Here is a 24,258-nt window from a genome sequence, read left to right as displayed (position 1 = left end):
ACAGAGAAACACACCTGATAATGCATGCAGGGCAGAATTAGGCCAGGACCCTCTATTACTTCACATTGAGAAAAGAGCCATCAAACTTTGGATGCATCTAAAATTGAGTGACCCCAACTCTTATCATTTTAAAGCCCTTAAAAACCATTAAAACTGAACACTGAAAAGATCCCCTCATTCAGCTGGTCCTGAGGCTCCACAAACAGACTAACAATATCCAGCCTCCTCAGGACACAGAATCCGGCCCAACCTAATGATTCATGCACAAAAATAAACTACCTAGCTTATTGGAACAAAACAACACAAAATCAAAGTAAACTGGAGTGCTATTTGGCCCTAAAGAGAGATTACACAACAGCAGAATATCTGAGCACAGCCAGAGATCACAAACTGAGAAAAAACATGACGAGGCACAGCCTGGACACATATATATATATATATATATATATATATAGACACAGAGAGAGAGAGAGAGAGAGAGAGGAAGAGAGAGAGAGAGAGAGAGAGAGAGAGAGCAGGTTATGCCTGTACTGTAACCAAGAGCTACACTTCATAACCACCTGCTCGAACTTTAATGACATTCCAAAACAGCTCTGTCCCACAGTTGAAATTATTTGTCCCAATTTCAAAAAGCTGGAGAATGATGCACAAGTTCAATATTTGCTTAAAGAAAAAAGAGACTGTATTTCACTAGCGGCAAAATACATTAATGCCTGCCACAAAAAGAGGGAAAGGTTGAGCAGTGTAGAGTCGACAGTACAACACACACATTCTCACTCACACACACACACACACACACACACACACACACACACACACACACACACACACACACACACACAATCTCACTCACAGATATACACACACACACACTCACACACAGACACACAGAAACACACACACACACACACACACACACGCAAACACACTTTTTTGCAACTTATTAGGTTATATTTTTGTTTACATGTGGTTAAAATATGTTTCCTGTAGTGGTAACCATGGATACTACAGTTCAGTACGGTCACCACAACCATGGTTAATTTTCATCAGGAACTGAAATGCAACTTTTTTATTCTGACAGTGTATGATTTATCTTAACATTACAGAACAGAACATGATCAGTATGAACTTTTAATGTTCAATTTGAATAAATATAATTGCACAAACTATAGGCTACAATTTCAGTTTGTTTATTGTGAAATAACTCAAACATATATCTGATAAACATTGTTCTGGGCTGCGTTTCCAGAAGCTTGAACGTCTTCTTATGACACTTTAGGAATCGCAGGCCTGTTTGAATGCACTCTCAGCAGTGGGTGAACGCTCTGTGATTGTTTTTAGTTAAATAAACAAAATCACTGGTAAAAAAAAAAAAAATCACCTTAATATCAATATTTTTATTTGAGTATCGATACTTTTGATACATCAGTATCACTGTATCGATACTTTATCAATATATATCGATTTTTTGCTGAACTTTTCTTTTAAAAGGATCTAGTAGTTTTGTGAGAACATGTTGTTCCTCACATAGTGACCAAGTTCACACACATCCGTGCCAGCGTTCTAATGGCTGCACTATAATCACCCTTTTTTCCTGTGAGATCATTATGAAATCCTCAGATCAGACGCAGAAACATCAAGACTGTGAGAATCTGACGTGACACACTACAGGTGAAGTCAGTCTGACGTGTTTGTGATGTTTACCAGATCAACAACATCAGGCCAGAGTACACAAACAAGCACAGGAGACACGACACGAGCTCACCCCTCTCAAGCTGAGAGGAAAAAGAACAACATCGCTCCGCTGGAACAATAGGATCATAATATCGATATCTGTCTTTCAGCAGACTGACTGTCTAAAGTAAATATTAGCACACAACTAACAGCCTCTCATCGTCTGGAACGTCGCTCACATTAACCATGAAATCTGTGAACTGTTTTTCACCTCTGACACAAACTCTCCGTAACGCCTCGTTTTTGAAGGACAAATTGAGTGCAGGTGTAAAACATGATGTAATGTGAGTAATGAGACATGAAACGTATGATTATGCAAGTTAAAAGCATAAAACTATTACTGCGGACATAAAAATCTAACAAACGGCGTTCTCCGCCAAACTCTAATGAATCTCTAGTGAATATGAGCAGGTCTGTCCGGACTAACACTGGGAACTCTTCCATCAGCCTTCCCAGCAAAACAACATTACAGCTAAACAACAGAAAACAGCTCACATGTGCTCAGCAAGGGAACGGATCTGAGACATTAGCATCGGCCACAAAGAGGCGAGCCCAGATTCTATGAGACCTGCAGCTAACGGAGCGAGTGTCTGTGAAGCTGCGCTGTGGTCCTCCAAACCCCTCCGGGACTGTTTCCCACTTCCCACCCGGACAAGAACCCAGCTCTGATTTACTGTGGGATAATCAGTGGTGTTTACCCGAGGTGGGGGGCACAGTCTGTGTGGCCGCGACAGAATCATCCGCCCTGAGAGAGAGCCGGATGAAAATATCATGCCATGATGACATGCAGATCCTGCAGCTCCACACAGACACTGGAGCAGATGCAGGAGTCTGCAAATTACACCTTTGCATGCGAACTGTGAACAGACGTGAGGAGCAATTAGAGAGGTACACATACACACACACACACACACAGTGAACTGAGAGGGGATGTTCCTTTGTCTGATATTTTTAAATATACAGCTAATTATAAATACTATAGATACTATAAACACAGACAGACAGACCGATAGATAGATAGATAGATCGATAGATAGATAGATAGACAGACAGACAGACAGATAGATAGATAGAAAGATAGACAGACAGATATAGATAGATAGATAGATAGAGACAGATAGATAGATAGATAGATAGATACAGACAGATAGATAGATAGATAGATAGATAGATAGACAGATAGATAGACACAGACAGATAGACGGACGACAGACAGACAGAGAGATAGATAGATAATAGACAAAGACAGACAGACAGATAGATAGATAGACAGATAGATAGATAGATAGATAGATAGATAGATAGATAGATAGATAGACAGACAGACGATGATAGTACGATAGACGACAGACGATAGATAGATAGATAGGACGGACGGACGGATGGACGGACGGACGGACAGACGGACAGACAAAGGATAGATAGATAGATAGACAGACAGACAGACAGACAGACAGACAGTCAGATAGATAGACAGACAGACAGATAGATAGATAGATAGATAGATAGACAGACAGGACGAAAGGATGGAAGAAAGAATAGTAGATAGGTTGGACAAACGACAGACAGATAGATAGATAGACAGATAGACAGACAGACAAACAGATAGATAGATAGATAGATAGACAGACAGACAGACAGACAGACAGACAGATAGATAGACAGATAGACAGATGGATAGACAGACGGATAGATGGATAGACAGACAGACAGATGGATAGATAGATAGATAGATAGATAGACGGACGGACGGACGGACAGACAGACAGACAGACAGACAGACAGACAGATAGATAGATAGACAGACAGACAGAGAGATAGATAGATAGACAGACAGACAGACAGATAGATAGATAGATAGATAGACGGACGGACGGACGGACGGACAGACAGAGAGATAGATAGATAGATAGATAGATAGACAGACAGACAGACAGACAGACAGACAGACAGATAGATAGACAGACAGACAGACAGATAGATAGATAGATAGATAGATAGACAGACAGACAGACAGACAGACAGACAGATAGATAGATAGATAGATAGACAGACAGACAGACAGACAGACAGACATTTTGAAAATATGATCAAACAGATGCAAATTCTTCAATATACAAATGTTAACTGTGCCATCATTAAATTTGTATTTTGAAATAATTAAAATAATGACAATCTTTTCATCAACTCACAAACCCCAGTTTAAAAACTGAAATTTAAACATCACAGAATGAACACTGGAGGAAACTCTCATTTCACACATCCTCTTTTGTTTGTGCTGTAAACTAAACATACTTGCAATAAAGCAACAAAGTAAATTGTGTCACTGTAAAGTAACAGCAGTGAAGATTCTTTTTCCATTTAGCAATCAATCATGTTCCTTTAACCTTTTCTGGCAAAAACAGTTTTTAAGAATTCTTTACGCATGAGAACATACTGTGTGCAGCACATCTTGAGAACCAGGTCAGATCAGATCTCATTTTTGGCAGTAAATTTAGCAGCGCAGCTACAAAACCAATCACAGTGTTCACCAATATTTTATTGTTTTATTGCCATAGAACAATAATTATCTCCTGAAATGCAGTTACAGGCTTTGACATGCCCACTGTTCCCGTGCAGCATCAGGATTAAAATGTGTGTGTATAAAACCACATCTGTATTTCACACACACACACACACACACACACACACACACACATGTGCTGCTCCAGCGCAGATGTGTGTGTGAGTGTGTGTGTGTGTGTGTATGTGTGTGTGTGTGTGTGTGTGAGTGTGTGTGTTGATGGTGAAAAAGTAAAGTTTGTGACTGCACATGCAGCTCTTGATAGTAAATGCTGAGGGATGATATTTTTAGAAAAGAGTGCATTCTGATAACTCGGTAACTCTGTGCTGATGTTCATCTGTGTGACATCAGGAAGTTCAGAATGAGTCATAAATGCTCTTTTTGTTCTTTTAAGTGTTGAATACTGAAAGATACAGTAAAGAGGCTCCCAGAGGTTCCTTCGCATTCATGTATAAAGTCATTTTCCAGAACCTTCACCGTCTCTGTTCCTTGCTGTTGAAACAAGCCGCAAATCTCCAGCTGATCTACTGAGATCATCACAGTCAAGAAACAAAACACTTCACTAACCAACCCACAACCATTAACAAAAACACTTAGTGCAAACCAAAAATGTGCAGGTTAAAAAATGTTCTCTCTTCTATTCTGCATGCAGCCTCACAAAATACTTGTGATGTTCCTAATTTGTAAGTTGTTTTAGATAAAAGCGTCTGCTAAAATGAATAAGTGTAAATGTAACAGTGGAGCTGAACTGATCATATTTCACATCAACATATGCAGAAAAACAGATTTACAGTCCACGCACCGGAGACTGTGTGTGTTTGAGGTGATCTGGACTCATAGTCTCTCTTTTCTCTTGGCGCTGCAGACACTGAAATTAAAACCAGAATTTCTGAGCTCATTCTTTGTGTTGCTACTGTTCAATTATGATTTGTGAGAGTGTGAGCGCTGTGAAATCTCACACAATGGCGTGACTCGGATCTGTCTGTCTGAAGGCATCTTCAGGCATTTGGATTGTTCTCCACTACACGTGCAGTGAGACTCAAGCTGAGCAGTCAGTCTTTCTCTGCTGCTTCTGTCCGACATCTGAAGCGCCGCTCATTCAGAACCTGAGGTGAACATGACCTTTTCAACCTGTGTGGAGGTCAGCAGCTTTATAAATCTCATGCTGTAGTTGTAACCCACACTGATTAAAGGCCAGAGGAGCATTTCTGAGATGATGAATGAAGGATGGTGACATTTAACTTTACAACCATCAACCATTTCTAGTTAACTGTGGCACCAAAAACAAAAAGAAAGCGAGTGAAAGCATTTTTATGCTAGACAGCAGCAGCATCAGACCTGCCAACTCTGGGGGAAAAGGTACAACATATTATCAAATTATTCAACATATCAACATGCAATGAAGAAAACAATACAGTAATATATTCTTGAGACAAGGATGCAAACTCATCAGGGGTTAAAAACCTAAAGAACAATTTTACATTTCAACTTTAAAAGCTTACAATAATTTCAGTAATTACTAGAGAGTTATCGTGTTATTACTTTAGTAATAAGTAATTAATTAGTAATTAATTACCAAGTAATTAATGCCTTCTGAAGAATTTGGTAATACTTGAGTCACTAATAGGTTACCATGACTTTTAGTTTAGAATTAATTATACATGTTGCATTATTCATTTTAATTATGAACCTGTTTATAGTAGTTCTTAGTGTTTCTTAGGGAGGTATGGAAAAATAAAAGGTATAAAAGTAGCTCCTGATTAACTAATAGTGATCTACCACATTAAATTAAGCACTATTACTTACTAATTCATTAATCAGAGTTTCTTGTTAGTTACTAGTTGTTACTAGAGCGCTAATATTGTGTTACACATTATTCATTAATGACGGAACAGTATTCTACAGTGTTCCTGAAAAACTCACACTAGACTATAGACTATAGTTATTTTTTAAATATTTGTAGTTATTCGCTCTCTCTCTATGTGTGTGTGTGTGTGTGTGTGTGTGTGTGTGTGTGTGTGTGTGTAATTTTCACTTTTTTTTTTGCTTACTTCGAAAACTCTAAAAAGAAAAAAAAATTGATACATTAGTAATCTGTTGATAATCTCAAGTCAGTGACTTTTCTAGGTTAAGTAGTGTTAAGGAAACCATTAATAGCTAAGATTTTGGATGGAGATTCAAACCAGCAACTTGAGTGAACTTGAATGAGATGAGAAATCAGAAAATAAAACCTCTAGAACAAATAATACACTTTGAACAGTTGGTGGCGCTACTGAGTTGGACTGGTCAGACCAACCCTGTGCGCCAAGGTCAGATCAAACAAATCTACGGGTCACCACAGACTCACAGACTGAAGATGATGAGGATGATGATGATGATGTCAGAACAGAAACTACAGCAGCGCAACACCATCAGCCGTCAACCCTAATAAAACACAGATAATAGAAATAAACTCCTGCAATCAGACATTATCATCTAAGCAGAGGCACACAAAAGAAACACTACATTTGAGTTTGTGAAAAGCTCTTTACCTTTACTGCTGATTTTTCATTTTTTCTTCTCCTCTGTGTCCATCCAAAGACTTGAGCAACACAACCGCAGCTATTTAAAGAACAGCCCACCGTTAACAGCCGTGATCCCATGGGTTCACTAATTATGAGGGAATGTAGAAAGCTGCGGCTCAGAATAGACTGACCTTAAACCCGGAGAGCAGGTGAGAGCCAAGCGCTGTTGATAAAGCACAGACTTTCATCAGTCTCACGTACAGTTCCCATGTTTATTGATATTATATGGCAGAGTTATTCTCCATAAGCCCAGAGTAAACAGACGTGGACGTGACGCAGTGCAGGATTGCATGTTGGTTTGGGTTATGACAGCCGTTTCAGGTGCAATTAAAGCCACAGGAGAGCTGCAGATACGTCCGAGAGAGTCGTCTAAAGTTCACAGACATCATGAGCTCAATGTCTCTCTCTCTCTCCTTCAGAATGGCTTTGATGTGTTTCGCACTCTATCATTTCAGCAATAAACTCAAATGAGCGCTGGGACTGTAAACACGTAGTGAGCGGGAACCAGCAGTTCTTTACAGCAGTCCAGTGAACACAGTCAGTCTCCAGCTCACTGTGAGATTCTGGGACTTCTGGGAGATTTCGGTGAGGTGAGAAACTCATTAAGAGAAGCATCGTCAAAGACCCATCAGACATTTTTGGCTTACAAATTAAAAGTACAATGAAGCAATTCATCTGTATGATCATGCATAATTAGGACAGAAAAATGAACAGTTCAACTTTTAACACAAAGGAGAAAACATTTGTTCCTGATAATAAATTTCACATTGTCGAAATCAGTGAAATCCAATCAAACTCTGCAATATTCAAGAGTGATTTGGCAGATGTCAGCTCATGAACAAACCTATACAAGAAAAAGAAAACACCTCCCAGACGACATTTATGACCTGCACATGATGGATGCTAAATATGTTTTATGCAGTGCAATATTGGCTGCACTGAAGGAGGATGAAACTTTTTCATTTTGTATAATAAACCATTTTAATATTCACATGTAGAAGCTCCACAGGATCACAGAAACACGTTTGCATTTGATGGTCTTCCTGTACAGAAACAGACAACACTTAGATAACACGCTCCCATAAAACCTCATTATGTATTTAAGGTGAAGGGATGTACACTTTGCAAACGAGCGTGAGCTTTTAGATCAGCCGTTTTATGAGCGATCGTTTGGGAAATGAAAGAGTAAAGCATAGGTCTGCGTGTCTGTGGGCCGTACGCAACGCTTCCCTCAGGGCTCGAATGCTGGAAACGTTTGATGTGCTGAGAGCTGTGGAGGCCAGGTGTGTAAAACTGTAAATTTGCCTCCTAAATACGAACAGGATAAGTGAAAGAGTGCTTGACCTTCTGCAGAGATGGACCCTTCAAGCAGTAAACGGCCCTCTGTTTAGCTTCCTCAATTGCAGGCCCGCCTCGTTAGATTTATTGCCCTCGTAGATTCACTATCAGCCTCTGAATAAAACTCAGGCTTTGATGTCTGTCTGTACGACACCAACAAATGACAGACGAGACCCTTCAGATCACATGAGAACTGCAGGGTCTTGAGAAATCCCAAATCATGTGATTTTTCATAAATGTCGACACGGTGGGCGTCAATGCAACAGCAGTTTCTCAGAGTCTGCGTGCAGATCTCACAGGATTCGTCCCGCATACCTCAGAGAGAGAGAGAGAGAGAGAGAGAGAGAGAGAGAGAGAGAGAGAGAGAGAGAGAGAGAGACGGCTCCCTCTCTCATCCAGCGGAGGCCTGGCCAGCAGAAACGGACGATTCTCTCTCTCTCACTGTCAGTCTCTCGCGCCAGCATCCCAGTAACAGCTGAGTGGCTGAGGCGTAATTGCAGAGAAGTGAGGTCAGCAGGAGGCTTTTATCAGAGATCGCACAACGTTCAGCAACACGAGAAGATGCACAGCGCAGACGGGCAGCCCCAAAACTCCCTCTCTCCGTGTATCACAGTGGAATCGTCGGGACTGAAGCACACATCCTGGAAGCAGAAGTAAGTCGCTTTTAAAGAATGTTTTTAAAAAGAATTATCGTAACATTTTAAACCAATATATAAATTTGGCAGAAACTGGGCATAGAGGCAGAGTAAGACAGAGATGAATGTATTGTCATTTAAAGTAGCAGTAGACAAAACTGAGACATTTAAAACAGAAATAGACCAATGTTAAAACATCTAAATTACAGACAGAGCAATACTGAAACATTTAAGATAATAATAGAGTGATACTGAAACATTTAAAGTAGAAGTAGAGTTACACTAAGACATTTAAATGAGAGAAAGAGCAACACTGAAACATTTAAAGAAATGATAGAGTTATACTGAAACATTTGAAGTAGAAATACAGCAATCCTGAGACATTTAAAGTAGAAATAGAGTGATACTGAGACATCTGAAGTAGCAATAGAGCGACACTGAGACATTCAATCTAGTGACAGAATGACACTGAGACATTTAAAGTGGTGGCAGAGTGAAACTGAGACATTTGAAGTAGCAATAAAGTGATATTGAGACTCTGAAATCTGAGAATCTGAAATAGAGATTCAGAGTGACACTGAGGCAATCAAAGTAGCAGTAGAGTGACACTGGAACATTTGAAGTAGTGATAGAGCAAAATTGAGACATTTGAAGTAGCAGTAGAGTGTCACTGGGACATTTGAGGTAGCAATAGAGAGATACTGAGTAATTCAGAGTAGTGATTGAGCAACACTGAGAAATTCAGAGTAGTGATTGAGCAACACTGAGAAATTAAGTGTAGTGACAGACTGACACTTAGACATTTAAAGCAGTGATAGAGCAATATTAAAACATTTAAAGAGTATCATTAAGAGTAGTCGTAGGGCAACACTTAGAAATTAAGATTAGCGATAGAGCGACACTGAGACATTTAAAGTAGTGATATAGCGATTCTAAGAAATTAAGATTAGCAATAGAGTGATACTAAGACATTTAAAGTACTGATATAGCGATACCGAAAAACTAAGATTAGCGACAGAGCGACACTTAGACATTTAAAGTAGTGATATAGTTCTAAGAAATTAAGATTAGTAGCGACAGAGCGACACTTAGACATTTAAAGTAGTGATATAGTGTCAGTGAGAATTTAAGAGTAGTGATATAGCGACATTGAGACATTTAAAGTAGTGATAGAGCAACATTGAGAAATTAAGAATAGTGATAGAGCAACATTGAGAAATTAAGAATAGTGATAGAGCAACATTGTGACATTTAAAGTAGTGATAGAGCAACATTGGGAAATTAAGAGTAGTGATATAGCGACATTGAGAAATTAAGAATAGTGATAGAGCAACATTGTGACATTTAAAGTAGAGACAGAGCAACACTTAGAAATTAAGATTAGCGATAGAGCGACACTGAGGACATTTAAAGTAGTGATAGACCCGATACCGAGAAAACTAAGATTAGCGACAGAGCGACACTGAAACATTTAAAGTACTGATATAGCGAAATGAAAAATTAAGATTAGCGATAGAGTGACACTGAGACATTTAAAGTAGTGATATAGTGTCAGTGAGAATTTAAGAGTAGTGATAGAGCAACATTGTGACATTTAAAGTAGTGATAGAGCAACACTGAGAAATTAAGAATAGTGATAGAGCAACATTGAGAAATTAAGAATAGTGATAGAGCAACATTGAGACATTTAAAGTAGTGATAGAGCAACACTGAGAAATTAAGAATAGTGATAGAGCAACATTGTGACATTTAAAGTAGAGACAGAGCAACACTTAGAAATTAAGATTAGCGATAGAGACATTGAGACATTTAAAGTAGTGATATACCGATACCCGAAAAACTAAGATCATTAAGAGTAGAAATAGAGCGACAAAGAGACATTTACTGTAGCGACAGAGCAACACTATTAAGAATAGAGCGACACTTAGACATTTAAAGTAGTGATATAGTGTCAGTGAGAATTTAAGAGTAGTGATATAGCGACATTGAGACATTTAAAGTAGTGATAGAGCAACATTGGGAAATTAAGAGTAGTGATATAGCGACATTGAGAAATTAAGAATAGTGATAGAGCAACATTGTGACATTTAAAGTAGAGACAGAGCAACACTGAGAAATTAAGTGTAGTGATAGAGCGACACAGACATTTAAAGTAGTGGTAGAGCAACACTAAGAAGTAGTGACAGAGCAACACTGGGAATTTAGAAGTTTAGATTTGTGGTATTTCAACACTGAGACATTTAAAGTAGTGATATAGCGAAACTGAAAAATTAAGATTAGTGATAGAGTGACACAGACATTTAAAGTAGTGATAGAGCGACACTGAGACATTTAAAGTAGTGATATAGCAACATTGAGACATTAAGAGTAGTGATATAGCGACATTGAGAAATTAAGAGTAGTGATAGAGTAACATTGAGACATTTAAATTAGTGATAGAGCGACACTGAGACATTAAGAGTACTGATAGAGCAACATTGAGACATTTAAAATAGTGATAGAGCAACACTGAGACATTAAGAGTTGTGATATAGCGACACTGAAAAATTAAGATTAGCGATAGAGCGACACTGAGACATTAAAGGGATACTCCACCCCAAAATGAAAATTTTGTCATTAATCACTTACCCCCATGTCATTCCAAACCCGTAAAAGCTTTGTTCATCTTCGGAACACAACTTAAGATATTTTGGATGAAAACCTGGAGCCTTACAAACTGCCAAACAAATAACAAGGTCAAGGTCCATAAAAGGTATGAAAGTCGTTGTCAGAATACTGCATCTGCCATCAAACGTGCAATCTGGGTTATATGAAGCAAAGGGAACACTTTTTGTAAGCGAAGAAAACAAAAATAACGACTTTATTCAATAATTCCTTTGTCAACAGTCTCCTCTGTGTCTCTCCATATCACCGTTTGCTGTGTATGCTCTTCTGTGTCATCCGCACCACAAGGATGCACTGTTTTATTTAAAATCAAAGCTAAATACATGTAGAAACAGCGCATCCTTGTGGCACGGATGATACAGAGGAGCATACACAGCATACGGTGAAATGAAGAGACACAGAGGAGACCGTTGACAAAGAAGTTATTGAATAACGTCGCATTTTTGTTTTCTTAGCTTACAAAAAGTGTTCCCTTCGCTTCACAGACGATGTCTTTCATACCTTTTATGGACCTTGAAACTGTTATTTATTTGGCAGTCTATGGGACAGTTTTAAGCGTCCAGGTTTTCATCCAAAATATTTTAAATTGTGTTGCAAAGACGAACAGAGCTTTTATGGGTTTGGAACGATTTGGGGGTAAGTGATTAATGACAAAATTTGCATTTTGGGGTGGAGTGTCCCTTTAAGAGTAGTGATAGAGCGACACTGAGACATTTAAAGTAGCAACAGAGAAATATTGACACATTGAAAGTAGTGACTGAGGAATATTGAGATATAATTGAATGTTATAGAATAGCGAGCTGTGCCCACTCAGCCGATTCACAGAAGTGGTCATCCTCTCCAGCGTCAGTCATCTACCGACAGCCCTGCCATTTGGCAATTAAATGTCTTGCAGTGAATTCTGAGTAAATCTTGTATAAAATCAGTATTCATTTCAATTCAGGAATCCTTTTTGTATCTTATATCATTACTATATTATCTATATATAAGTATTATGTATATATAAACCCTCTCTAGATATCTGGAACTGTGTGGAACTGACCTGTCTCCTGCATCTTCATCAGGAATGGACAGCGTGTGAAGCATCCATTTGTTCAGTTGTGTCATTAACAGCAGAAACGAGCACACTGCTGTCTCCTCCAGCTCTGAGCAGATTCTGCTGCTGCAGCAGGAGGTCAGAGGTCACGCCAGCATCTGAGGATTGTACTGGGAAAGGGTCTGAGCGGATCTCTCACAGCTTGAAGATCCAACCTGGGTTTTGCCTTCAGTATGTGGATCATGAACTCCTTGAGAAACGCAGTATAATGCGCAAATGGACGCTGCGATGGAAACTGCCTGAGTTTGCGTGTAAACTGTGGCTGGTGCTGCTGGTCAGCCGTGTTTGCGTGTGCGATGGAGACCGGGCCGCTGTGACCGACTGCTCCAAACACGAGCGACACACCAGGAACTACGACTACATGGAAGGAGGGGACGTTCGGATCCGACGCCTCTACAGTCGCACGCAGTGGTTTCTGATGATCGACGAGTTCGGGAACATCAACGGGACGCAGGATCCCAACAACTGCTACAGTAAGAGCGTCATCACTCACTTCTGACACGTCTGTCTGAGGTCTTCGTGATTCTGTTGTGTGTCAGGAGCTTCACACAGGATTTATCGCAGGGTGACGAAAAATAACATGAACAAACGTTAGATGATGCTTATATGAATATTTGAAAATATCGAAGTTGCATGATAGTTTCAACTGAACTGTGCATTCTGTTTTTTGATTAAAAACAATGTGTCTAAAGTCAATGATTGGTGAAGGCCTCTTAAGTCATAGAAGAGACTAGAGAGTGTTTTCCCACTGTATGTGGAAGGAATCGGCTGGTCAGGGTTCCAGTGGGATTATGAGCAGGTCGCGTGGCAGTGTGACGAGAAGTGACTGGAGCAAAGAGAAACAGGTGTCGGGGGGGTATTTATAACTCTTCGTTAGAGGACTTAGTGGTCAGAAGTTATCAGATGTGGTCAGAATGGAGGTACAGTTAAGTGACTGCAATCTAGTTTGTGTAGAGAGCGTCAAAACAACAACAAAAAAATGAGACTGGAAGCTGATGTTGTGTGCATGGATACATAATGAATTATTTAGCTGAAAAAATAAATATTTCAGTAATTGATTATTCACTTTAATGATCATGTATATACATAACATCAGCCTCTGATGTTTGGTTATTAGTCATTTCAGTTGTGTATGAGAGGAAAGTGGTTGTGTTGGCGTGACGGCATGCAGGATTGCGTCAGCTGGCGCTGAAAAGAAGAAAAATTGATGCAGCCAGATGTGGCCGACAACTGCACGCACAGAGCGCATGCAAGACATGCAGTGAGGGTCAGAGAGGGTCGGCCCGCGCCGCGGGAGAGAAAAGCAGACGCGTTCTGAGGTTCTGTCATAGCTGTGCCGTGACAGCAGCTTATTACACCACTGGAGCCACTCACATCTGAAACACACACACACACACACAAAGAGCTCAAAACGACAAGAGCCATGTCCGCTTCTCATCCAAACACAACAAACAGATGCCTTAGCTGTCAAATATCTGTGCAACTGGAGCTTTAGCGTGCTGTAGATCGAGATCGAACCATCTGATGCTGATGTTTTGCTTTACAGGAATGGATTCTGAAAGCTGAGGTGTGTTTTTCTGCACCATTAAAAAGAATAGCAACAGCATATTCAGCTGAAATACAGCAGAAGTAATTTAACACCCAAAAATGACACATCATCTTTAAACAATTACTCAATAATTGAGTGGCCAAATAACCTCCATCTCAAATAAAGTGTGTAAAAATGACTACAGACTAACTCACAGAATTTAAAATGTTATTTAGCTCAGTGTTATTTTAGTCACTGAGATACTACTATAGTTCTTCTTAATATTTTGAATATATTTTCTACTCTAATGTTAATTTTGAAAGTTTTAGTAAGTTCTGTCATTTTAATTATTTTGTTTAAAGTGTCTATATAGATTTTATTCATTTTTATGTCAGTTTTAGTTCATCAAGTTAAACTAAATGAAAATGAGAAATGTTGCTTTGGAAAGATAACATTTTTATATCTTATTTTAGTTTAGTTAACATTTATTAAATAACCCTATTCAATAACCCTGATTTAAGTCATACATGAACCTCTTTTCAGCTGGCAGATTTAAGTAAATAAAGTAAGCGAATCTGTCTCTGGCGTTTACGTCTGCGTGTCTTCTTGTGTTCAGGCCGATCTCTGTCTGTGTTTCAGGTGTTCTGGAGATCAGGACGGTTTCGGAGGGCGGCGTGTTGGCCATAAAAGGACTGAAGAGCCAGTATTATATTTCCATGAACCGCACCGGAATGTTACAGGGCAAAGTATAAAGCCGTCCGTCCTGCAAACTCACAACAAACACCAGTTAATCTGATTACTCATCTTTCATTTAAGAGTAAATATAACACATGCCACGGATAATTCAGCAAACTGTACACAACACAATGCAGTACATCTCGCTTCTGTTGTACCTTACGATCTGTTCTTCTTCCCCGAATAGAAAGACTACAACGACAGCTGCAACTTCAAAGAAGAGTTTTTAGAGAACTACTACACGGCGTACTCGTCCGTCAAATGGACTAAAAACGGCAAAGAGATGTTCATCTCTCTGTCTCAGAAGGGCCGGCCGCTGAAAGGAAAGAAGACGAGGAAGGAGAGCATCTCTTCTCACTTCATCCCTCGAAAGTGCAGGGAAGACGAGAAGAAGCTGGCGTGAAGAAGCTCCAGAGACCTGTTCTGCTTACCTAGTCTGATTCACCGAACTTTAGCAATAAATCATTCATGCTTTCACTCTCTGCCTCTCACACACACACGAGAAGCAGTTGGTAAAACTGCATATATGAAAGTGTTTTGGACTCATGTAAACAAACAGTTACAAATAGATAAAGCTATTTTTATATTTTAGAGAGATGTTTATGTTAGAGCCCATGAGAATGAGAACACCAAATAAACACTGCAATGCATTTATACAGATGCTCATTCTCATTAAACACGGCAGTGCTTCAGATCACAGCGTTTATAGCGCTCCATTTACACTGAGTAAACACATTTACATGCCTTCAACATTCATCCTGAGGAGTTTGCTTTTCTTTTAGTTTGAGACATTCCTTTCTCATTTCCAGTCCAGTTCAGTGAGAAAAAAATAGCAGTTCCCTTATTTCATTTTATTTTGACTTTATTTTTTTATTCTTTGGGTTTGGCATTTTTGCCATTTATTATTTTCATTCTAAAAATCGCATGCATTTCACATTAGTGAGTGATTCATCAGTTCTAAGAAATACAATATTTGTCTTCATAATCTTCCGTCTAAATGTCATAACCATTTTTCTTTCATCATCAGTCCACCTTCATATTGAGACCGTTTCACATGCAATCTGTCGGATGAAGACGGGCTGATGCTTTAACGTGGGAGTCTGACTGTATTTAGTTTCTCGTAATCACTCTGAAAACGATCGTGTCCATGTGTTGTTGTGTGTTATTTATGATATTTATGTGTCGCTGGCTCTGAGTTCATGAACGCAGTGAACCGTCTGTATTCTGGATCGCTGTGCTGCAAACACACAGAGTTTGCAGGAGTTTATTATTTGCTGCTACAAATCTGAGGTTTTATGTGATTATAGATTAATTTCAATAAACATGTATATACATATATATATATATATCTTTCCATGGAGTGTCGTGTTGTGAGATTTGTTCATGTGGACTTTATCTGGACACACGGCGGGTGTTTATACAGCAGCTCAGCTCAAACACTGTTTAACACCGTTACACCGACTGAGAGAAAGTTCATCTCCAGACATTTAGGTCCACATTCTGTCAAACACTAATCACCATAATGATGACATTCAACCACAGCTACTGACCCCGGCATCCCACAATGCAGTGCAATAAGCTTATTTTTTGACAGGGATTTTTTTTGTTTAGACAGAAACTGACATTTAACAGTACAATTCTGAATAAACTCTTTTACAGTGTTTTACAGAGAGACTGTTCTTCATGTTAAATCTGGTGAAATACTGGAATGTTTGGGATCGTTATCTCAGACTCATGATAAACTCTCTCTCTACTTGTACAATGAAATTATTTACAATCTAATCAATATTTAATTATTTCTTTATTGATTTCACTCACAACACTCTCTCACACACACACTTTCTCTCTCTCTTACACACACACACACACTTTTTCTCTCTCTTTTACACACTCAGACACACACACACTCTTTATATTTTTTCACACACACACTTTCTCTCTCTCTTTTTTTCTCTCTCTTTTACACACTAATTTTTATATATATTTTACACACTCACACACACACACACACATACGCACTCTCTCGCTCACACTTACTCTCTCTCTCTTACACACTCAGACACACACACACTCTCTCTCTCTTACACACTCAGACACACACACACTCTCTCTCTCTTACACGCTCACACTCACACACTATCTTTTTCTTACACTCAGACACACGCACACTCTCTCTCTCACACACACTCAAACACACACACGCACTCTCTCTCTCTCTCTCACACACACACACACTCCACACTCAGACACACACAAACTCTTTCTCTTACACACTCAGACACACACTCTCTCTCTTACACACACACACACACACACACGCACACTCTCTCTTGCTCTCTCTCACACACACTCAGACACACACACACACACTCAGACACACACACACACACACTCTTACACACTCACACTCTCTCTCTCTCTCTCTCTCTCTCTCTCACACACACACACACACTCTACACACTCACACTCACATCTCGTCTCTCTCTCTCTCGCTCTCTCACACACACACACACACTCTCTCCCTCTCTCACACAGACACAAACGCTTTCTCTCTCTCTCTCACACACACACACACTCTCTCTCTCTCTCTCACACACACACACACACTCTCTCTCTCTCTTACACACTCCTCTGACCCAAACAGAGTTAGTGTAGGTGAGCTCTTCTGCCAAGTCACGCAAAGTTGGTTTTAGCAGATAATGTGTAACATGTTGTGAATGTAAACAGACTCTGACAGGCCTCACACTAAAAAGCACATTATTCATCTCTCAGATAAAAGGCTTGGATTCGTATCCAGCTGGGTGAGGAGATGTGTGCGCTTCATCACCGGCTGTGAATCTTCTGACAGAATCACTTGTCACTTCATGAAAATGTCTTCCATTTTATCTTTTATAAAAGTGCATTTCGCTCAGCTCCAGTGCGTCTCGCGCTCATCTGGTGTTTGTTTGTTGGTGGTGTGGTTGACAGCCTTCGGCACAAAGCATGAGTTCAGTACATCTGAGCCCAAATAAAATCAAAAGCGTGGGTGATTCTGGCAGTGACCCGAGGACACATCGACTGAGTTTATCAAAGCCTTCAATCGAAATGGAATCTGTTTAAGCATAAAGAGACTCAACACTGAAGGATATATATGTAAATTTTACATTATTTATACAAAATGCTAGTATTATTTTTTAAATTTAATATAATTCAATAATAATACATTTTAAATAATTCATATTTAAATCAATTATATATATATATATATATATATATATATATATATATATATATATATTAAATGATTAAAATGATTGATAATATTAAGACTTAATAAATTATTTTAAATATTCAAAATGTTTCATATTATTATTGATAATTTATACTCATCTATACAATGTAGACTGCAAAAATAATTTCCTTCCTCATTATTTTTTTCATTTTTCAGCACAAATATCTAAACATCCTTAAACCAAGATACATTTACTGCAGAAACAAAATTACTCAAGATATCAAGTTTAATTAAGTGAATTCAAACTCATCTAAATTAAGTGAGGAAAAAACTTTTATGCAGAATAAAAATAAATTATGACAGAAATTGATTACTATAAATTGATACATTTACTATATATATATAATATTTGAAAAAAGCTGTTGTGCAGCATTTTATTTGACCAAAAAAAATGCAATGTGCTGTTTTAAAGGAATTGTTATATTTTCATTTGATAACATTTTAAAAGACACTTAAAAAATGTAAGGTTTTAAGTATTTATTTGATTCGACATGCTTTCAGATGATTATCATTTAACCCATTAAAATGTAAACCAGAAAAATGAAAAGGGAAAACACTGAATTGGTGTGAAATAAGAAGGTTCTTGCGATGTTTCCTGTGAGGATCAGAGATGTTCTCCTCAAGATGGAGCTGCTGTCCTTCTGCACACGTCTGCGTGTTTAAATCATCGTCACAGACTGGTGACTGAGGTCATCTCTAGAAAACACTTCACTCTGATGCCCATCATGTAATAGAGGAGTTATATCTTTCTGATTTGTGACGGAGGCTGCCATTAATCAGGCGTCTGGGTAAAGATGGAGCTGTGGAGCTTCACTCTCCTCTCAAGCGTCTGCAGGTCTTTCTTCAAGGATTCAGCAGCGTCGCTGGGAAACGGGATTCTGTCTTTGAGATGTTGATGGATTTCTGCAGAGTGCTGGTGGAGATGAGAGGAAGACCGGTCCAGATTCTGCTCACACATGACCGGCCAGTCGACCTGAAACACCACACACACCAGCACTCGAGTATCATTACACTTCAGAGACGCCTGAAGTCAAAAATGTACATAAACATTTCAGTATCTGCGTAATGTTAATCATTTCACCAAAATACGAGGGATCATACAAAATGCTCGTTATTGGACCTGAATAAGATATTTCACATGACAGATGTTTGCAGATGGAATGGAAAGGGTTCAAATGCAAGAAACACAGCTGAGGATCATCCGGATAACAACACAGTGTTCAGATCAAGCGCAGATACTGAAACTAAATACTAATACTTAATATTGTGTTATTTATTTAGCAATTTCAATAATAAGTATGAGAATTTTTGGCTAGTTTTGAATTTCTGTAATGTAAAATCTCCTGAACTGTCATTATATCACGATGCACAATCTGTGAGGTCCTTTCCCAAATAAATCAGAATTAAAACCCTGCAGAAGATTTGATTTGTATATGTTTGATGGTGATAATCACAGCAGCACAGCTTTATTAATCCCCAGAGCTGATCTCATTTCATCTAACATCTGCTCGACTACATTCTAGTTTCATTTGTTAGAGTAATTAACACTTCAGCGATACCTGGGCTCTAATTCGACAGGTATTCGTCACCTGTTGGTTTCTGACGCACTGGAATCCGGACGGAAGCAAACGTCATCAGACATCATTTGAATATTCATTCTGATTGGTCAGTTTAGTAACGAGAGAACCCTATCAGCCTCAAACATCGGTGCAGCGATATATATATATATATATATATATATATATATATATATATATATATATATATAACTGTATATATGAGAAGTAATAACACTTATGTTGATAATTAGTTAACTTTGTTGTTTTATCCTGGTTAATAGTCATCATCTGAACTCACCAGCCCTTGATCTTGAATAAACTCGTCCAGGGAGCAAATGTTCTTCTTCTCCATCTCATATGTCCGCGTCGCGTCTGTTGTTAGGAAACCAACAGCCGTTCTTCCTGCTTCCTCCAGCGCGGCAGTGTTTCCGGTGCGTGGTGCACACGTGGGTTTGTTGTCGTGTCGTGTGTGTGTTCGGTGGGGATGTCGGATCAGGACAGAAGCGCTCTGAGCGGCCTGCTGCTCGCGTCGCACGCCCCGCTGGATGACGCGCAGCGCGCCGGCCGGATGAAGTGCTCGCGGTGCGGCGCGTCGCGCATGTTCTACTGCTACAGCTGCTGCGCGCTGGTCGGGCTGGAGCCGCGGGACGTTCCGAGCGTCAAGGTGCGTGAAAACATCGCGTTAAACAGCGACGCGACGCGCGTTCAGTAATAACTTCATTCAAAATATTTCAGTTCAGCGTCGCTTCTGTCATCATCATCATCATCATCATCATCAACTGTGAAACGCAAAAGAATATTGCTATATTATGTTTCCTGTAATTCATTTCTTACATTGTCTTGACTTGGTCTTGAAAACGCCTTAATTTTACTTTCATAAAAGCCATCAGAAGCTGTAATCACGAGCTGGTTTAGATATATTCACTAAAGAGAAGGATAACAAGAGCAGTGAATAATAAAAATCATGATCATTTAAAGTAATATAATAACAAACAGCTGAAATAACTGGATGCGGGTGACTCCGGAATGATGTTACTCCATAAACCCAAAACCTCTGGAGCTTCCCGAGCGCTCCTCATTCTTCTCATAGTTTAAGAAAACTAACTGATTTGAGAGCAGGATTGTCAGTTAATGTCAGTCACACACGGCTGTCATCTCTAGTGGAGAATACATGTGTGTGCTGAAGAGTTCTGCGGTTGTTAACACGCCGCTCTGCTGTTCCAGCTGCCGGTGAAGATCGACATCATCAAGCACCCCCACGAGACGGACGGGAAGAGCACGGCGGTGCAGGCCAAGCTGCTGGCTCCGCAGGACGTCACCATCTACACCTACCCCTGCATCCCTGAGCTGGACCACAGCGCGGAAAACGTGAGCCAGACCCCTGCAGAACCACCGTGAGCTCAGGCCGGCTCTGCTAACACACCCCTCTCTCCGCAGATCCTGCTGGTGTTTCCCGCTCCGGACGCCATGACGCTGGAGGAGCTGTGGGAGCATTTCTCTGCCGACGGAGAGCCGAGGGTGAAGAGGGTAAAAGTGAGCGAGGCAGACCCTGACGCACGCGGCTGTCCGATCCAGAGAGTGGTGTTCATCGACTGCACCTGGAACCAGACCACCAGAATCATCACAGACGAGCGTCTTCAAGGTGCTGCACACTCGCTCATCTCTCTGCCTCTGTGTAACTCTAATTCAGTGTTGAACCAGTGGCCTTTCTGAGCTCATGATCATTCTGAGAGGCCTACACTCAGTCAGCTCTAAAAGAAACACAAAACCTGTGCTAATTAATAGAAAACAAGCTTATGAAAAACTAAAAACTGAATCTGGTATTTAGTGATGAGAAATTAATAAGCAGTTCTTTTGTAGGCCGGTCATTTTTGACCAGAAGTGTAACAAGGTATGGAAAAAAAACCCCCAAAAAGTACAAAATGTATCTTTTTTTGTTGTTGTTTTGGGGTCACAACATGAGGGTTAAAACAAGAAAAATCACATGGTTGCATATGTCGTGTTACTTAAAATCACGATCAGAACTTGAGCAAATAATAAATAACTATATGAATACATTGTGTACATGAATTATATATAATGACTAGTGCATCTAAACAAATGAACTAAAATACAAATGCTATACTAGAAGGACACATGGCGGTATTAATTCTTCACTTGTCTTGTTTGGGTGTTTGAACTTTTATTATTGTAGGATTTTATTAATGAACGGATGTTATTCCTCCACAGCTTTACCGAACGTGGAGCTGAAGAGCAGAAGAAGCTGTTTCTGGCGGCGTCAGAAAGGCAGTCCGGACACATACCTGGCTACGATAGAGGCGATCTACTACTTCCTGAAGGATCTGCACAGCCACTATTTCTCAGAGTACACGGGAGAATACGACAACCTGCTGTTCTTCTTCTCATTTCTGCACAAACTGATCAACAAAGCCAAACAGGCTGCTGGGAAAGTGTGACGAGGCTCACGTCTGGTTTATTTGAAAGCTGAATGCAGTGTCACAGAGAGATTTAAATACTTTTATTTACAAGTCAAAGGTGCATGCATTCACTGATTGGCTTCTTGTTTTAAGGCACTAATAAAGCGTGTTCTTGTGCGTGTGTCTGGAGCTGTGTGTCAGTAATAGGTCTCTCTGATTTTGGCCTGTAAACTGTCGCAGGTCTTCTTGGCGTCTCCAAGCAGCATGGCAGTGTTGGGCTTGTAGAAGATGGGATTGTCCACCGCTGCGTATCCCACTCCCAGAGTACGCTTCATCACGATCACCTGCACACACACACACACACACTCCAGTCACGACTGCGGTTCGTACTAGGCCTGACGATTGTTCATTTGGTGTGTTTAATTAAGGATGTGTGATGGAGTCTATTAGAGTGAGGTTACATGCGCTTAAAATTCAAAATATGAGCAAAAAAAAAAATCCTCTTTATATTCTGATCATATGATATAGTTTAGTAATATCACATTAGCAAGAGTGCTGTTTCTCCCTAATATCTGAACCACTGCAAATGTGATATAGATGTATGCAACCACCAAGATGTTAATATTGTTACATTTTAGACTCAATATTGTCAATATTTTGCTCAATTTCAACACTTGCGATCAGAGTCACAGCAGAACCGTTGAGCGTCTCAACACACGGCGGTGTTTCCTTACTGAATAAATCTGCTTTGTGTCATAAATCTGAACAAATCGAGTAAATCAATGATTCATTCGTAAAGTGTAACGAATCAGTTGAGTGAATGATTCAATGACTCACTCATAAACATTTGCCGCCACCTTCTGGCGTTTCATATTGAGGGTTTCAATATTCATTAAAAAATATTATCATTATATATGCAATGTTGAGTCAAAATAGTTCTTTTTGTAATGTCTATTTAATGCATTTCTCATTTAGGACTTCAAATGGTCTTTTGGGGGGTGATTTCTTAAACAATATTGATGTGCAGGTAATCTGCGACTGGCACTTGATAGCTCTAATAATTACAGTAAACCTCACACCTGCTTGGACTTCCAGACTTCCAGCACGGGCATCCCGGCGATGATGGAGTTGGGGTCCTCCTGCGCGGCTGAGTTGACCGTGTCGTTGGCCCCGATCACGAGCGCCAGGTCGGTTTCTGCACAAACACAGCGAGAACAATCAGAAGGTCTATTAGCCGCTCTCATGCGATGGGATCGGGTTTCTCCGCTCTACATGCTTATCTGCGGCAGCTAAACAGAAACACGTGCTGCCCTCCGACTCTGACCGCACAGACGCCGGGCGCTGGGATACGTTGCATGTCTAGGCACAATTACATAATCAAAGTGAATTATTACAAAGATCAGAGTGCTGTACGAGTCCACATGTGTCCCGGCCGCTGCCAAACAACTTCACAGCCGTCTGTGGATCATCTTCTCATCTGTCTGACAGATATAAGACGCCTTTCACTGCACCTCAAATCACTCGCTTTATATTTCATGGAAAATGTACTCTGCGTGTGCTATTTAACACATATACCCTACCGCTCGAAACTTTGGGGTCTTAAAGGGAATTATTACTTTTATTGATCAAGGATGCTTTAAATTGATCAAAAGTGACAGTTATAATGTTACAAAATATTTCAATTTCAAACAAATGCTGTTCTTTTGAACTTTCTATTCATCTGTGAATCCTGAGAGATAAAATGTATCGGTTTCCACAAAAAATTTTTCAACACTGATAATAATCAGAAATGTTTCTCGAGCAGCAAATCATCATATTAGAATGATTTCTGAAGATCATGTGACACTGAAGACTGGAGTAATGATGCTGAAAATACAGCTGAGCATCACAGAAATAAATTACACTTTAACAGATATTCACATAGAAAACAGCTGTTTTATATTATAATATTTCTTAATTTTGACTGTATCAAATAAATGCAGTCTTGGTTTGAAAGACACTTCTTTTAAATGTTTGTACACTAGATTAGAGAGATACTAAAGATTCAGAGGTGTTGCATCAGTAGTTATTTAAATATATAACAAATGTAATGCATAGCACTTAATTCACACTTTTGATTTCTGTAAATAAAACAAATGAGTCGAGCAGCAATGT

The 24,258-nt window shown here is 39.6% G+C and overlaps 3 protein-coding genes and 1 long non-coding RNA gene across 5 annotated transcripts in view; 2 read left to right on the top strand and 2 right to left on the bottom strand.

Annotated features, from left to right (window-relative positions):
• Nucleotides 1-5,893: 5,893 nt before the first annotated feature.
• LOC122148619 lies at nucleotides 5,894-8,552 on the bottom strand. The gene is made up of 3 exons (XR_006162516.1): nucleotides 6,993-8,552; nucleotides 6,829-6,898; nucleotides 5,894-6,721 (listed from the first exon to the last, which is right to left on the bottom strand). It is a non-coding gene; the product is annotated as an uncharacterized LOC122148619 (long non-coding RNA).
• A 2-nt stretch (nucleotides 8,553-8,554) lies between these two features.
• LOC109046405 (fibroblast growth factor 7) lies at nucleotides 8,555-16,213 on the top strand. Of its 2 annotated transcripts, none has more exons than XM_042775681.1 (4): nucleotides 8,555-8,852; nucleotides 12,563-13,067; nucleotides 14,762-14,868; nucleotides 15,045-16,213. In XM_042775681.1, the coding sequence occupies exons 2-4, from the start codon at nucleotides 12,803-12,805 to the stop codon at nucleotides 15,258-15,260; spliced, it is 588 nt and encodes a 195-aa protein (XP_042631615.1). In that variant the 5' UTR covers nucleotides 8,555-8,852; nucleotides 12,563-12,802; the 3' UTR covers nucleotides 15,261-16,213. The 2 variants fall into 2 exon arrangements, with proteins under 2 accessions (XP_042631615.1, XP_042631614.1); XM_042775680.1 differs by having other exon boundaries at nucleotides 12,516-13,067.
• A 3,898-nt stretch (nucleotides 16,214-20,111) lies between these two features.
• Nucleotides 20,112-22,281, top strand: dtwd1 (DTW domain containing 1). Its single transcript, XM_019064156.2, has 4 exons — nucleotides 20,112-20,351; nucleotides 20,912-21,055; nucleotides 21,125-21,329; nucleotides 21,917-22,281. The coding sequence occupies exons 1-4, from the start codon at nucleotides 20,172-20,174 to the stop codon at nucleotides 22,141-22,143; spliced, it is 756 nt and encodes a 251-aa protein (XP_018919701.2). The 5' UTR covers nucleotides 20,112-20,171; the 3' UTR covers nucleotides 22,144-22,281.
• The window catches only part of nnt2 (nicotinamide nucleotide transhydrogenase 2), a 19,253-nt gene continuing 17,122 nt past the window's right edge, over nucleotides 22,128-24,258 (bottom strand). The window contains exons 19-20 of the mRNA XM_042775673.1: nucleotides 23,184-23,299; nucleotides 22,128-22,448 (exon numbers count right to left, since the gene is read on the bottom strand). Coding sequence (XP_042631607.1) covers nucleotides 22,302-22,448; nucleotides 23,184-23,299 — 263 coding nt within the window. The 3' untranslated portion in view covers nucleotides 22,128-22,301. The remainder of the gene's footprint in view (nucleotides 22,449-23,183; nucleotides 23,300-24,258) is intronic.

Source organism: Cyprinus carpio, chromosome A18 (genome assembly GCF_018340385.1).
Source record: "Cyprinus carpio isolate SPL01 chromosome A18, ASM1834038v1, whole genome shotgun sequence".
Taxonomy (NCBI): Eukaryota; Metazoa; Chordata; class Actinopteri; order Cypriniformes; family Cyprinidae; genus Cyprinus; species Cyprinus carpio.
This window is presented reverse-complemented; position numbering and strand designations above follow the sequence as displayed.